This window comes from Alligator sinensis, unplaced genomic scaffold, assembly GCF_000455745.1.
Source record: "Alligator sinensis unplaced genomic scaffold, ASM45574v1 scaffold1176_1, whole genome shotgun sequence".
NCBI lineage: Eukaryota > Metazoa > Chordata > Crocodylia > Alligatoridae > Alligator > Alligator sinensis.
Window position 1 is genome coordinate 800,491 of NW_005842590.1, and position 17,338 is coordinate 817,828.

General features: G+C 37.3%; 1 protein-coding gene across 2 annotated transcripts in view; it reads right to left on the reverse strand.

Moving 5' to 3' along the window:
- Positions 1–4,247: 4,247 nt before the first annotated feature.
- Positions 4,248–17,338, reverse strand: part of SPOPL (speckle type BTB/POZ protein like) — a 53,908-nt gene continuing 40,817 nt past the window's right edge. For both annotated transcript variants that reach the window (XM_025214563.1, XM_006032831.3), the window contains exons 6-11: positions 12,904–13,081; positions 12,748–12,803; positions 9,982–10,104; positions 6,977–7,119; positions 6,832–6,885; positions 4,248–5,117 (exon numbers count right to left, since the gene is read on the reverse strand). In XM_025214563.1, the coding sequence (XP_025070348.1) occupies positions 4,973–5,117; positions 6,832–6,885; positions 6,977–7,119; positions 9,982–10,104; positions 12,748–12,803; positions 12,904–13,081 (699 nt within the window). In that variant the 3' untranslated portion in view covers positions 4,248–4,972. The remainder of the gene's footprint in view (positions 5,118–6,831; positions 6,886–6,976; positions 7,120–9,981; positions 10,105–12,747; positions 12,804–12,903; positions 13,082–17,338) is intronic.

Consider the following 17,338-nt stretch of genomic DNA (forward strand, 5'->3'; position numbering starts at 1 on the left):
GAAAGAATCAAGTTAACTGGGCTCATTAGGTTTAGTCATTACTAGGATATTACTAAAAACTTTAGGTCACAGGCAAAGAGGGCGAGAGGACTGCTGAACTGTGCTGTTCAGGCATATGCTTAAAAGGGGGACCTAGGCAGTACTGAACTTTTTTGTTGAAATGGTCAGTATTACCTTTTTTCACAGTTGCTTGATGTAGTAACTTATCTTGCGAGTGCCCATTTCTAAGTGCCCGGCTTTTCTATGAAGCAGCAATACAGTGGTTCTATGAAGTTTTGATAGTATTAAAACATACTGCAATACATCTATGAATACAATAAGCTACCCATTCAGGACAAAAACTAAATAATGTTTTCCTAAAGCCATGATATACTGGGGATTTTATATATAATGGCCAACCTGCACTTATATTCTTTATTCAGTTGAAGTTCAAGAAAATGGTCTCATGGGATTGAGAATAGAATGGCAGGGAACAGCATGCAGAATAACACGCCACGGACAGCTTCCACTACAAAAAGATTTAAATCATCTTCCCAGCAATTCACTGTTAGTAGGTACAGCATTAACAAGAGGGTTATTTCTCAAAGAGCCAAGTCTGAAATTATTTGTAACTTTATAGCTCACAACACTTAAAAATACCCAACTGGGAACAAACTGTTATTAGAAGCCAGCACAGACTGCCACAAGATCACCATGCTTCTTACCTGAAGAACTTCTACATGAGAACAGCAACATTCTTCCTTTTATATTTCTTTTAATTTATTATATTATAAAATCCTCTCATCTCAAGGGAAACCCAGATAATTATAGTGAGGAAAACACCCAAAAGAAAGTACAAGATGCATAGAAGATTTCTGTATAAGTAACAACTTTATTGTAACTTGATGTGCTGAAATGCAAAAATATTTTCAGCAACAAGGTACAAAAAGTATTTCACCATTAACATCAGCTGATAAAAAAAGGCTGGATGGTTTGATACAAGTGTTTACATATCTGAATTCTCTTAGTCATTTCCACCCCAAAACAGATATAAGTCATTTTCAATGGTTTAGTTTCTAAAATAGGACTCATTTATGTTAAACCTTCATTTTGAAGATTCAAAATCATGAACACAGACTATGATAAAGTTTACTACTGCAAACACTTAAAATGAATTCCCTTTCCAAACGTAGTCCATTTACTGCAAGCTAAAGCCGAGTAGTGAGACTAATAATGCCACTATAATCTTGCAAAGTTAGTGAGCTGACCTACAGACTAAATGCTTATGGTGATATTACTGCCATAAGACAGGGAAAATTAGTCAATTTTACTAACCATTAAAGATGAGAATTTAATTTGGGTCAAACACAATGTTTAGCACTAGTTCATGATGGTTTTACAATGTGGTGTTTTCTATAAACACTGTTTCAAATACTGTACTTTGTGTTAATCTTCAAGGGTGAAGTCATCATGAAGGCTTAGGACCACTGTAAACATGGACAGCCTGTCTGCTGATCCTGTAATACACGGGCAAGTTTCATACCAAATCTCACATCAATACAATAAATCAAATACTGGCAGTGTAAAAACTAGAGCATCCCATACAATTTAAATTCTCCACAGCTAGCTACCTTTCGCTGATTGGGTTTTATCATCATCTTGTACCAATAAAACATGTGTGTGTGTGTGTGTGTGTATGTGTATATATTACAAAGGATACCACTTATCCAACGTGTTTTTAAAATTTGCTATTTCTTTTTGTATCTACCCAGTGATGCTGAATTTGGGATGCAATGACAATCAAGCAAGGTATGTTGGAGCTCAAATCAGTATGCCATAACTTGTTTCTACCTCACTTCTAGTAATCTGTTGACCAACAGCATTCTCCCCAATCTGTAAATACACTGTTTTAAAATTATTTTATTCTGTTAAACGTATTTTAGAAAAGGCACTATACATGGGTTGATACTTCTGCATGCAGTAAATGGACTATAGACTAAGGATTGTTTCCATTCAAAACCTTAGCAAAAAAAGAGGTTCAAATGGAAAAGTGATGTAAGTAGATACTAAGATTTTAAACAGTGAACTGAGTCCTTATTTTTAGAAAGTCACTCTTCCAGAAAGAGACACAATCATACACACACGCACATACAGAACACATGCAGAGTTCTCCCCAGAAAAATTTGGAGTTGGTGGTTCAAGTGTATGAGGGAGTAGTGTGGGCAAGCCAAAACATGGCACCTTCATAATTTGTGCTCCAAATCCTTTAGAGAGATTAAGAAACGGCAGGATTTCTAGATCTCAGCCTGAAAAGCTGTCATATTGTATTAGATAATTTTATATATGCTGAACTTAAAAACTGACTGCATATTTGAAAAACAAACTCTTGAAGTGGAGGGAATAAAAACAAGCAAGAGGAAAAACTTGTTTCTACCAGCATTTGGGTCCAGTGAGAACACTGCATGTAGTCTAATCAAGAATAAAGAGAGGTGAATAATTAGTGCACTCACTTAAGAATACAGCAACTGTTTTACCTTTTTCTTAAAAACTGACAAAACTTAGTATACATAATAAATAAAACCAAATCTAAGCAGATCAAATGTCAAGATTTTTGTTAGTGTAACGTATGGTACGTACTTGAAAAGTGGACATTTCTATAAATGTTGATATTCTTACAGCACAGTGTTTGACATTTTTTGGTACAAAGTGTGCTATTAAGCTTCTAAAAAAATCTTCATAACAAAATTCTTACGCTCTCCATTAGATTACTGCATGTTATAATTATTTTAGAACAAGCCGAACTGGACAGTAATAATTACAGTATTAAATATTCAAGTCACTTTGTATATTAGAGCTGCAAGTTTCATCGGTGAGCCTGTTCATGACGAATATGAGGATATACAGTTCTAATATTATGCACTGCAGCAAAACAGTCACTATTTTGGAGGGAACAAGTATGTGTCATCCCTATTATGAAAAATGTTTACGGGACCTTAATTTAGAATAAATAGCGAATAGAACTTTTTATTAAAGTCAAATCTCCATAACTATATTGTTTGATAAGGTACCCTCTGTACTTGTATAGATTGAATTAAAACTTTAGACTAAGTTGCATATAAAATCAAAGCAAAGTGTGCATGTACAGAGGTTTGTATTTTTATAAACTGACTGGTTGTTTCTTTTCATTTTTGTAATTTTAATTATTTATTTTTTTGCTAACAGTTTACTTGATACCAAGTATATACTCTGCCCTCCCAAAGTTTTACTAGAAGTAATTTGAGAAATCTGAATGAAATGAGGAAAGAGACTCTTACCTTTCATTTTTCTAGACAAACTAAAATCTTTAACCAAATTTGTTTATAAATTAGGCAATATCTCCTTCATTTACCTGTTAAATGCAAGTCTTGCCAAACAACAATATAGCATATTATCACCATTATAATAAATGCAATGTAATAACTCAGGAAACATTTAGAGTGTGCAGTATGGCAGACTTTTCTCCCAATTGTAAACAAAGCTATCAAACACTGAAAATGTTGATATTAAAGCTAAAGGTTCATATGATAAAGAACTGGCCCATGACAACAGTTTACACATATTTCATCCTTTTCACATTATGCAGAATTTCAATACCATCCACAATGCTAGTACAGTAACTGAAATGCTAGGAAAAAACCCAAGTCTATGCTTGCAAATACATCTGACAAATCAGGGAAAAATGCTTCTTCTGTTATGTGTATGTAACTTCCTTTGGTGTGAAAGGAAGTTGTGCATACACATTTAGGTGAGAACAGACCCTCTTCCATGGTTTCATCATTCACACATTCCTCCCTCAAAAATGTAAAGCTACTCAGCAACTCAAAACATGAAAGCTTGTAATATTCAACCTTCAATTAAGTCTTCAGACATGGTTTTCTTGTTCGGTATAACAAAACTAAATCCCATGTGGCTGTGGGCATCTTCAAAACGCATGTAAAAAGTTAAGCCACAGTTACCTGTACCTCATTAATTCATCAAAAGCAAAATATATATGTACCACACAACATTACAAAAGTTACACATTAAAAGTGCATATTTAGAATCCATTTGGCCCATTTCTTAAATTTACATTTGGTCATTCTATGTATCTTTTACTTTTCTATGTAACCATACATGTAGGATATAATTTTTTGTTTTTCAAATGCAATACTATTCTCTCTTCCCATCAAAATCTTTACTTCTCGTTTCATTTTCCATTAAATGTAAACCAGTGATGGACCATAAAGAAACACAAGCAAAAAGTTTATTGTGTGTTTCTCTGTCACGTTTGTACAGCTTTGACACTGAGACAGTAAGCATTATAAACTGTAATGAAAATACATTTTTTGGGCCAAACCATTGCATATTTGCCCCCACAATGAAAAATAAATTATGTTCAAAGCAGTATATTGCCATAAATAGCCTGTAGGCATCCTCTGAAGGTAAACGGACTCTCTTTATCTATACTTGACTGGAGTATATTATGTAAGTCCAGTTCAAGTGGTTTTAATGAGAGGTTAGTTGAAAACCTTCCAGTCAGCACAGGACCAAACTATAATCTTCATTTTTTTTTAAAATAATGGAAGATCCCTTTCAAAAATTAATCTTCAGTTATCAAGTTTACTGCATTATGGAGCTAGTGCAATCCTGCATAGCCTAGTCAAAAAGACAAGGCACATTAAAAAAAAAAAAAAAAAAAGAAAAAAATAAGAAAAACAACTAGATACATTAGACTATATGGACTAGAGAGTCACTGACTATACTTTAAGGCCTTTCAGTGAATTAGAGAGTAATCAGTCTAATTTAAAGCTGAGGATTAAACCATAAATTATCCATCTGAAAAGCAAACAATAGGCTTTTTCAGCTTCTGTTCTGTGGACAAGGATAACACAAATTCTTGTTATGGTTTGTGAAAACACCTCTGGACCTGGAGGAGTAGAGTCAATTCAAATTTCTCTAAAGTTCGTGGAAGATTTCATGACTGTTTTAGCCGTTTGCGTGGAATACCAAACTGTGGACACTGTGCAGATGCTAGTGCTCGAAAGGCCTCTGCTACTAAGTGAGGGTGGGAGTGGATCATGGACTTCCAGCCTGCCGTTTCCATTATGTCTGTTGCTTGGCTGAAAATAAAAGGATTAAGAATAATTATGTTTAAATGTATATGTATGTATAAAAGATAAATCAGAAAAATACTAGGAACATGGACTACTTAACCAAATGTTATTTGTATTTTATGTGGAATCAATATATTATTTATTTTATAAAAATATTCATTTTTCCAATATTAACAGGAAATGATTACTTTTACCATTATTCCACAACTGGAACTTGCTCCCAAGTGAAGTTATATGTACAGCACACTCAACTAAAGCAGCATATACTGTTTAGCAATTCAAACAAACTTTATACGCTACTGGTCATTCCTCGCTCTTGAGTTCTATGACACTGGCTGTGTGAGCTCTACCCTAGGGACCACATGGAAATATAAAACAGGGAGGGCATTTTTAAGTAGGATCTTGCTGAGTTATGTCCTAAATCCAGTTCTTCTCAACATTTTCATTAAAGACTCACATGGCAGAATAAAGAATATTCTTATAAACTGGGTGGGGGACTCTAAGCTGGGGAAGCTTAGAAGACCTTTGGAGGATGGGACTAGAGTTAAAAAGGATACAGGAACACTGGGGAAACTTTTTGTCAAGATTAAATTTAAAGAAAGACGAGTACAATGTGATACACCCAGAAAGGAGAAAGTAAATGCAGAGATACAAACTGGAAATGACGCTAGTGATGCAGAAGGAGGTTAGGGGGTTATCCTGGACCACAAACTAAATACAAGTCAGCAGTGCCATGCTGTTGCAAAAATGGCAAGTTTCATACTGGAATGTATTAACAGAGCTATCATATGTAAGAAATGGAAGATAAGTATACCACTTTACTCAGTACTGATGAGGCCTCAACTGGAATACTGTATCTAGTTTTAACCACTACACTGTTCAAAGGATATTAATAAATTGGAGAGACCAACAAAAGCAACAAGGGTAAGAATTTTAGAAAATGTGACTGATGAGGAAAAAAGTTAAAAGAATTAGGCGTGTTTAATCTAAAGATAGAATACCAAGGAAGAATATTCCAACAGTGTTTTAATACAGAAAAGGTTATATGAAAACAGTGATCAAGTTCTTCCCCCAGTAGCATTGAGAATGACAGAAAGACATCTTAGTTTACCAAAAAAAATTAGGTTTGATATCAGAAAAGCAATTTAACTATAGGGATAATACAAAGCATGGAATAGGAACAAGTGTGGGAACAGGTTAATCAACAGTTTTCAACAATGCCATATCATCCTTTTCTCTGTTCTAATTTGCTCCTGCTGCCCCTCTTGTCCTAGACAGTTCTGTTGCATCCTCCAAGACAAGAGAGCTGGACTTATTCTGTCCTCCATGGTAAGAAAACAACAGTAGCCAACATTTAACTTTCCTTCTACTTGGCCTCAATTTGGTGCTCTGGGGAGGGCTTGTACCAATGTTTCTAAAGTGATACTTTTCTCCCCAGAGAAATTAGATCAGCCAGATTTCTCTGTTATCTCAAATGAGGGAAAAAAAGTCAAAGTATAAATGGAGCTGTGGGGTATTATCTCCCAGATTACAAGGCTGCTTCTGAAGCAGTCTTACTTTACTTGCAAAAAAGCAATTGATTGCAATTCTGCAAGAACGAAGAATGGATCAAGAATTCCAAAGGTCTCCCTTCACTTCTGAAATAAACTATGGCAGGGGTGTTTTTTTTTTCGGGGGGGGGAAGGGAAGGGAATCTTTTATTCTGCAAATCTTTACTTACTTGCTGTTCCAGTTTTTCCCATCTTTACACCCAAGTTGTCTAAGAACACTGCACCTACAATAGAAGTAGTAATACAAATATATTTAAGCAGGCATGGAAGTTGTCGCATAGATGCTAACTATATCTCAAATGAAATATTACTTGCCTGTTAATAAAATCTATTGCTTGTGCTTTCAACTGTTCTGCGCTGTGCAAATCTGCGAGGATAAGAATGTCAGCAACGTTTTCTACTGAGAGGTTACTACAGAGTGCCTCTTCACACATGACCTTCAGCCGTTCCAGTGCATACTGGTGGGAAAAAAGCCACACATACAAGCTCACTAATCATTCTTCAAACTTATTCTTTGTACTGTCATCTACACAATTTAAAACAAATTACTCGTATCCTTTGAAATGCCTAGCACCTCAACCCCAGGATCACTGCTTGCAAATAGATCATTCAAAATGTAATGTATGCTGCATATAAAACCTTCTCCTTCCCTCCATGCCTCCAATGATAGGATGCATTAGACGGATTAAATACAAATCAAATCACAATTGCTTGTGTGTTCAACAGTTGCACCTTGGAAGAGAATTTTTTTTAACAAAACTGCAAAATAACTCATTCTGGGTATCATGTTCCCTAGCCAAATGTAATTATAAAAAAAAATCTGAAAAGGTGGCATATATATTAGCATCACAGGAATTAAAACCCTACATCAGACCATAGGCTGTTAGTCAAGCAACAGGTCTGACTGTGGCCTGATGTTTCAAAAAAAGGTGTAAGAAACTGAACAAGGAGCAATTGCATGGAGCCAGAACTGGGGCTACAGTTCTTCCCAACTTTAGTGTTTCGCTCACTCCCCATCTAATGTAACTGCAGATGTCTGCAGTATACCTACTGGTCTTTTTACAATTCTAACCTCTGCCTCAATGATATATTGTGGTGATGGACCTCTGAGGTTAGTTGTAAACCATGAAAACTGTTTTTGTGGATTACATTTGTTATTGTTCAATATGAGAAACACCCAATTTACTTTAATAAAAACTTTAAATTAGTCCTTAGCCTGCTGTCTAAGCATCCAATTGTTATCCATGAGAGGCAGGGCATTACAAGTTGATCCTAATAGAAAGTGCGCCAAGCTTGAATCAGTAACATATAATGCTTTCTATGTCTCTAATCAGTTTTGATTTGATGTCTTTTGAACACTTATCTCTTCTACACTTCTGATAAAAGATGAACTGCAACCTACTGCTATTTAAAAGATTATATTTTCAGGACTCTCCTTGCTTCCTGTATTCTCCAAAATAGCGTTTTGGGTACTTTTTGATTACTGATGCACCCTGACCAGGTTTTTCTTCTTCTAACACTACCAAGACTTTTTTCCTGTCTAGTCACTTAATTTAGAATGCTTCAATTATACAATTTCAAAGTCTCTAAGACAAGTTAAGAAACAGTCAATGCACAGCTACTGAAGCCGTATTACTATTTCTATTCCACTGAAGTAGATAGTGAAGTGCAGTAGTTGGTGCTGTATCATTAGAGAATGTGCAAAGAACTGATCATGGGAACAACACACCTTACTTTAAGGCCGTTGCTTTCAGGTAAGCCAAGATGGATATGAACAATGAGCAAATCAATACAGATTCTGCAACGGATAATTCTGCTTCTCAAAACTACCAGAGTTCTTTAAACAAAGTCAACCAGACAAGCAGTAGAAAATATGATAGCAAGGCTACATAATTGGGCAACCTGATAGAAATAAATTAAGCATAGAAAAATTTAAGAGAATGCACATTAAAAAGAACATAGTGAACAATGCACAAAAGGCTGGGTTCTAAACTAGCTCCCCAAGAGAAAATGACTGAGGCTTCAGTGGCACAGGTAACAAAAGTACTCCTTTTATTGCTAATAAACATTGAGTCAAACAAGATGCTAGATGTATAACTAAAATACTATAGAATAGCATGTTATGATATGAAAGAGTATGATCTCACTGTGATTACTGTTAAGAACCTTCATCTCAAAAAGAGCAAAGAAAGAGAAAAAAAAATAATGGCTCAAAAGGAACAACAAAAATCTTTAAATGATAGGCAAGACTTCATGCAAGGAAAGATTAGAACTGCTTAATTAAAGAGAAAAAAATGACAACAAAATTCTGAAGTGGTAATACTTTAGAGAAGGCAGTTATTGAACTCTTATTTATTATCTCTCTCAACACAAAAGATCAAGGACATTTTATTCAGAACTAATTTACTAAAAGATATAGATAGTAGGGCTGTGTGAAGCTTCAGTCACTGATTCGATTCAGAGGAGATTCAGCCTGATTTGGCAGCCGAATCTCCAAATCTGAATCGGGAGACCCATTAATCTCTCCAAATCGAATTAAAGAGATTTGACGATCTGGCCATGGACCCAGCTTTATATGTTTTTTCTACGTACCTCGAGGTACCAGGTGTGGCTTGTGAACGCTGAGATGGTGGGGCGGATGGAGCATCCCATGGAAGTGTGGGGGGCAGGGCCGGCGGGGTGGGGGGGGGGGGGGGGTTGTTTTCTGCCATGTGTGCGGGGGACTCCCTTGTGCCCCCTCCCCCCCTCTGCGGAGGACCTGGAAGTGGACCGGAAGCACTTCTGGACCCACTGCTGAGCATGCAGGGGACCCCTCCCACGCTCCCGTGAGGCGCTCCATCTGCCCCACCATCTCAGCATTCACGAGCTGCGCCTGATACCTTGAGGTATGTAGAAAAAACACATCAAGCTGTGTCTATGGCTGAATCACTGATTCTCTGAATCAGAAAGGAATCTTCAGATTCAGCCAAATGGAAATCGGGATAGTGATCTGAATCCGCGAATGAATCACTGTCCCCCGAATCCGACTCCAAATTGAATACTGCCCATTTTGCACACCCCTAATAGATATTTGCTTTTTCTTGCCAAGAATTTCTGAAGTAACTATTCTTAGGTTTTAAATAAGGATTTATGAACTTTCCAGGGCTCAAAATCTTTATATCCCAATTCCTTCTCTTGTTTCCATTGTTGCCTCTGCTGCTTATTTTTTCTTAAAAGTCTACTGCAGTTGTATTTAAACAAACTAAAACATGCCTTTTTTAACAGAACGTTCAGTAAACAAGTACCAATTCTGAGGTTTTAAAGGTTTAAGATTTACTTACTTTGTCTGCAGCTGCCAACAAGTTGTCAGCCATTTTTTCCAGGTTTGGTGCTTTCCCTGTGTAAATGAATCTCATCATTTCTTTAAAAACCTCAGGGTCTACATCATTTATTTCTACACGATTCTGTCACAAAGGAAAACAAAAGGAAAGCTATAATCCAGTTTTAGTTTTAGAACAATGAATTTATGACTATCACTTAGCTTGCATTTCTATTTTTTTTTTAAACTTAGCAGCAAACATATAGCACCTTAACGTGGTTTAAGCTGACATACTCTACTGTCAACAGATTAGAGTCAAAACTCCTTTACTGCCAGCAAATTTATGAGTCAGTTAGACAATCACCAGTGGAAAGATCGAGGGAACAAATGAGCATCTTGTAAGCTTTTCTTGGTGATTCAGTATGAGAGGAATCTGTAGTGCAAGGGTCATATAAAGAATTCAAAACCTGATTTATGGATTTTGAAAAATAAGTCCAGACCAGATTACAAATCCATTAGTGTTTTGATATGTTACATGCCAAGAGTATTGGACAGAGTAAAAAGTCAGCAAGCAGGAGAATGAGGTTTATTCTGTTCAAATTAATTAGGATTAATATGTTCTCAAAGCAGTTCTTAAAGGAGGCCTGCAAAAAGTGATTTGTACCTCACCTGAATCCCACAACTGAGGGCCTTCCATTGTCAAAGACCTGGCCCTGCAAGTTTGGAGTCAAGGACCAGGATCCTGAAATGGATACAGAAGTAATAGGCCATCAGTGTTACACAGCATCCTGATGAAAGCTTTACACATTTTGGTCTGCCTACCTACAGGTGGGCCACTATCCACTGAGCCATTTTTTAGGACTAGGGCTCCCTTAGTAGATGGCCCTCACCTGTGGGATTCACTCAACCAAGGCAGCAGTAACGTACCCTGTAGGACTTCAAGGAAGTCTTAAGTGAATGTGAAAAGCTACCATTCAAAAAATCTTCCTGGAAGCTGACCAAGAACAAAGCCTGAAACCATATTAACAAAATACTACCTGGTCTTGTTGCATTATACAAACTATTAGCAGCAGTGTTAGAGGATAGTTAACGCAAACATACGCTTAAGCTTTTGTATGGACTTTTAAGCTTATCTATACAATGAACAAAACTGCTGACAAACTCCTCTGTGTTCTGTGGCAATGTTAACTGACTGTAGCTGCTTATAAGCACCATGCATCCACGCATTACTTAGCTGAACACTGTAAATATTGTGTAAAATTTTTAGCAATATTTAGATTGTCCAGGTGACCTAGCGCGAATGTTTTTTGCAGTTGCAGTGTTCATCTCCTGCTTCCCCATTAACAACATACGTGAACTACAGAAACTATTTCTTTGCTCTTTAATTCTGATCTACTATGCTGTTCTTCAGAGAGCTCAGATGGCTCAGCCTCTACCTTACGAGTTCTCTGTGCTTCTTGTCTTCAAGCTGGATTCTCTTTTTTACTGTGTGACCTCAGCTGCCTAAGTCCTGATAAAAGGATGGAGAACACGCACTGAAAGTCCAAGCTAACACCTTCTGGGTGAAAGATGAAGAGCAACAAGCAATAGCAACCGAACAGACAGAAAAAAAATGTCAGCTGCCTGGGGGCAGCAAAAACAAGAAATTGCACAACACTTTGAAAACAAATACTACAAATTATGACCTAGGAATCATGGAACCCAACGATACCAGGAACTGCTATAATTTGAGAGCCTTTTCATGAAATCAGCCAACAGTCCTCATTACAGGAGAGACTAAACGCTGCGTTTACACGAGACACTGACTCTGCAGTAGCTTGTTACCACTGCGCAGTAGTGTTGTGTGGCATGAAGCTTGATGCGACGCTACTGCACAGTAGTAACGAGCTACTGCACAGTCAGCATCACCAAAAAGCCGTTCGGTGACACAACTGTGCAGTAACTCTGGTTACTGGGCAGTCACTTAGTACTTGTGTATGCAAGTACTAAATAACTGTGCAGTAACAACTATGCAGTCACTATTTCATGTAGACATATGAAACCAGAAGTAGTAGTCTGGATTGATTAACCAACTATTCTGAGCAGTTCTACATAGTAACTCTTTGTGGATATGTGAATGAAGGAAAGGCATCTCTTTCAGTCAAGGCTTGGTTTCACTACAAAATCAATCTGAGTTATAACTCAGTTGTCCCTGATTCACACATGCAATAGCCCCTCCTTAATTTTGGTACAGTGGTACTTTCAACTTGAGTTGGCTGCTTACCAGTAGTATGGGCTAATGCTGGACTGAGCACAAATGGGCAGCTGTTAAGTACAACCACTGTAGCATGGACACAAACCAATTCAACAGCTCCTCCAATGTTTTCCCACTATTTTCTGCCGTTTAAAAAAAAAATTGCTGGAAGAGATTTAATAGGCCAACCAGCTTACTGCAGTCCAACCAACTATGGGAGATGGTCCCCAAAAGTCTTAGGAGCACACAAGAAAGTGCTGAGTCACTACAGGAACAATAGCTCAGTCACAGTCTCATGTAAGGAGGGCAAATTTTAGAGACGTAACTGAAGTCTATGTAATTACTTAATTTTGCAGAAAGGCATAACCTTGCTACCTTGATGCAGGATGGCTTCTATGGTACCTTGAGATACTTGCCTTGTTGACATGAGTTCTTCATTTCTGTTAAGTACTCACCTGTTATTATCTTTATCAATCTACGAAGTATATTTAGGATTTTCTATACATGTTTTCCTTTTGTTTAGTATCGGAACAGAAAGTTTTCAGTAAGGCTTACCTTTTTGCTTTCCTCCATTTCATGTTCAAACATTGCATTAAAAACTGGCGAGCGTGCTGCAGCAAGGGAATTAAACATTAAATACAATTAAATGCCAAGATTTTCACAATTATGTTTGATAACCAAAAAAAGTTACAATATAAAAGTAGAAAGTACCTGCAAGGACAGATTTGTGGGCTTTGAATTCTTGTCCTCCTACATAAAAACTGCAATCTGTAAATTTTGTTGTTTCCCAGAGATTCCCTAAATCTTCTGCTAGTCGACATTCAGGTACCTTCAAGGTGTTTGTATTGGACTGTCCTGATATATTTACTGAATCTTGGACCACGCTTACCTAACAGAAAATCACAACAAGACAAACTCCTTTAACAAATGAATGCTGATGATCATTAAATTATAGTACCTATGCTACAACTTAGCAAAAGCAAAATATGCTTGGGTTTTGTCCATAACTCACACCCATAAAGCAAAAGTTCAATACTGGGAAAGACTAAATTTCAAAGAGTCTAGTTTTATGAAACAGCATCAGATACACAGAAATAAACCTTTTGAGAATCTTAAAAGAAAAGTTAGCTTTTATTTATGATCCAAGCATTTGTGGTCAGGTAACTGATACAACACAAAAATAAAGAACATGACACCACAAGCAGCATGATAAAAAGATCACGGAGTAAGTAAATCAAAGGCTGATACTCCTGTTGGGAAAACAATGAAACCCCTAATTAAAAATTACTGCCGCTTCAAAGATAAATCAACAGAATTTAAGACCGCTCACTCCTCAAAACCAGAATCCAACATTATAGAGACCCTCCTTACAATGAAGATTCAAAACACATCACTCGTGTGCACTGAAGGAAGACAAGCTAAGTGTGGATGTTTAGGAGGGTTGGATGGAGGTTAGATCGCGTTAAAAATGGCCACCCAATCTAGCTTAGCTTGCCCAGGTGCGGACCTTACACTTAGACCCAGTCTCAGTGATTGGAAATCAACCCAAACCCATAACAGAACAGAAGTTTTGTGCAGATAAAATAGATGTGGATTGATATACACTCAAAATTAAATTCATCTAGGGTAGGCCAGTAAATCAAGCTTCTGTAGAGTTACCTGTGCAGCCCAAGGCTGAGAAAGCCCAGCCCTGTGACTGTGCTTTCTGTATCGGCCCCCCTGACACCGGATTTTTTTTTTTTTTTTAGCAATCTAGCAACGCCGCCCCCCCGCCCCCCCAGAAGCCCCCATCCTGCAAGCTACTGCCAGGGACCAAGAAAGTAAGTTTTGGTGGGGGGAGGGGGGGCCAATCCCTCCCAGACCCCACCTGCTCCCCAGATTTGCCCCCATCCCTCCCATGGACCCCACCTGTTCCGCATCACTCCCACAGATCACACCTACCCTCCATTTCCTCTGATCCCTCTTGCAGATCCCACCTGTACCTGTGCACTTTCCAATCCTCCCCACGAGCCTGCTTGCCCCATCCATCCTGACTTACCTTAGATTGGGTGGCCATTTGCAAGGCAATCTAACCTCTCCCCTCAACCTCCAAGTGTATATAACTTAGGCAGAATTTCATAAAAATAACCCAGTGTCACTTTTGATAGCCAGTTATCCCGAATTTTACCCAAAAGAAGCATGTACAACTTAGTTTTAGTCCCTATCCTTAAATAAGCTAGAAGCAAATAAAACATAGCTCCTTCAGTATTCAGCTTCCCTTAGCTCCACTGAAGAAATCAAATATAGGTGTTTTCCTCTTAAAAAGCAAGATTCCAATGGCTCTTCTATAAAAATGACTTTATAGGTATACCCCAACAGTATCTTGTCTACTCAAACTAATAAAATATATGTTCATAAGTGTTAAAATACAGTATTAACTAAGCCAAGAAAGTTCTAAAGGAGATGCAAATCAAGTGTTTTTTGACATTTCTCCCTGGATCTTGGGGCATTTTGGTATTTGGGAAGGAGAATAAATGAACAATTGAGACTTCCTTGCTGTGATTTTTGAGAATTTCTTTGTAGATAGCACTATTTGGATACTATGATTTTAAATGTTTTTACTTAACGACCAAAAGTTGCAAAAAAGGTACTTTGCATGATATTTAAACAGCAGCTCAGAAAGGTGTTCCTGTTTTGGAAGAGAAGCCTGGAAATTAAAGCTCCCTGAAGCAAAGCAGGCATTCCTAGAAGGATTTTGATCAAGGTTTCCTCTTCCTAGGTTACAAAAAGGTAGGAGTATAACGAATAAGGGAAGATTAAGAAACCCAGTAGTCTGGTTGATGTCCAGAGGCACAGAATTGAGAACAAAGGCAGAAGAGTGAGCTCATGCTCCATGAGTAAGTCTGAGCTGTGCTGTACAAACTTCATATCAGAAGATGAACTTGGATTTAGGACAAGAGGTGGGGTACTAAAATGGAAGTCAAAAGATTCAGTTTTCACTCCCTATTCTATTTCAGACTTCCTGTGTGAATCTGGGGCAACTCACTATCTTTCTTTGTCTTAGCTCCCCCCTGTAAAACAGAGATAAAAGTATCCTTCTGACTCATGGGGGAAGTTTTGAGGATAACTATTATTAATATTTGAGCAGTATCATCTTAAAGGAATAAGAGCCTTACAAGTACTTACAATAGATCAGTCAGGCTCTGTTGCTTGTCACCTCAAAAGCATTGCAGGAAACAGGGAATCTGCTTCCCAGGTACTAGTAGCAGATGGAGGAGGAGCACTGGTAACAGCTGCAAGCCAGAGGTCTAGAAAGCCACTTGCTTTGTGGCAAAGGACTTTTGCCCACTTTCCTAGGTGTATTCATAAGCACAAAATCCCTCTCCTCTTAACCTGAGCACAATCAGGGCAACCTCAGTTCAAGTCTCCAAAAACTGAATGGCTACTATGTATTTCCCCCAACAATTAGAGTTGATTGGGTGCCAAGTACCCATAACACTCCTAAATACAAAAACTTTTAATAGCAAAATGGAAGTGTAGAACCTGTAAAAAAATGTGATCAAAATAATTTAGATGCTATTGCAAATTTAGACCGTATAGTGAACTAAATTATAAATGGTGTTTAACTGCAGCTACTATTAGGGTTTCAAAATACTGAAGAAAGTGAGGCCCTAATTCTTAAGTTTAAACACTTCAGCAGGTATATAAAATGACTCTCAGGAATAATCCAGCAGAAGTCAATGGACTATATTCTTATTTAAAATTAGACATATGCATAAAAAGTTTTTAGCCTGAAGGATTAAAATTCTATTATTATTAAAAACCGCTTCTTAGTGGCATAAACTTTGGCACTTGAAAATAAAATTGGTTCACTGTTAACAATAAAAGGTATTTAGGTTTTCAACATGAACCATTTTTTTAAAATACAACCTTTTTATACAATAAGTTATGATTAAAAAAAAAGCAGGAACTTCCAGTTTGACTTTAAGGTCCAGATTTTAAAATATATTTTGGAGCCAAACCTCTATTGTGGGAGATACTTCGGGACCACAGGGTGGGATTTCTCCGAAGTCTTGGGGTATGCTTACACTGCAAACCATAGTATATTGCAGAGAAAGCCAATATAGGCTAGTTCAGATACTGAAAGTAGTCCAGCAGTCAGAGTGCTGTGTGGGCTAATTTACCTGCTAAGGGTATAACCAACTACTGATTTATCACTACCAAGTGTGGGAGGCAACCTTAAAGAAGTACTCAGGTAACCACCTGCCTCAGTTTTCAGCAAATAAATGAATCATGTGAAATGATGTTGCAGCTAGACTGTTTCCAATACTTGATCAAACTTCAGTGTCTTCGGTGCAGATAATTCCTTAGAGGCAGCACTGACTTTAAATGTGAATCCTGATGGAGCTACATGACCTGGTACAACTGACTTTGGCAAGTTCAAATATTAAATGGCAAATCATAACAGGGGCTCTTTATCAGGTTCTTGGGTAAGAATCTGTGGTGTTCTTACACTAAGAATGTTAATGAGATGCTAGACTTGTGCCTCAACACAGACTAGCTGAGAAGTGTGAAGCTTTTCAGTAGAAAAAGCATTACTACAATATCATTTAAAATTCTACTAGCAATTAGGAAACAAACACATGACATTCACTTTAGTCACTTAAGAGTACCAACCAGAAATAATCTGAAATGAGTAAATACATTTAAATAGAAAGTTCATTAAAACACCGATTTTTAGTCACCCAACTTCTTGTTGGAGTGGGTTGATTTGGCAAGATTAAATAAACCCTCCAGTCTCTTTAACTGAAACCATAAGCATTAACTGTAACAACATCCTCCTGACCTGACCACAAGAATATTTACATCAGAAGCTGTGTATTTTGTGTTTTGTATTATTTCAAATAAAGATTGAATAATTCCCTCTCCAACCAACAGAGCATGACTCTCCTCAATGAGGAGAGCAGGATCCTTATTGAGCAAGACTTTCTAAAAAACTCTGTTTAATGTGTCTCTTAAGGTTTATTAAATGGTGTACTTGTATCATCATAATTTAAAAGGAATTCCTGAATTTGGTTAGGATCTCTCTCCAAGTTTGTCTATAAGAAGGATGCAAAAAACCCTGAATTCTATAAATCAAGGTTCAGTTAGAGCTGAAAATGACTGT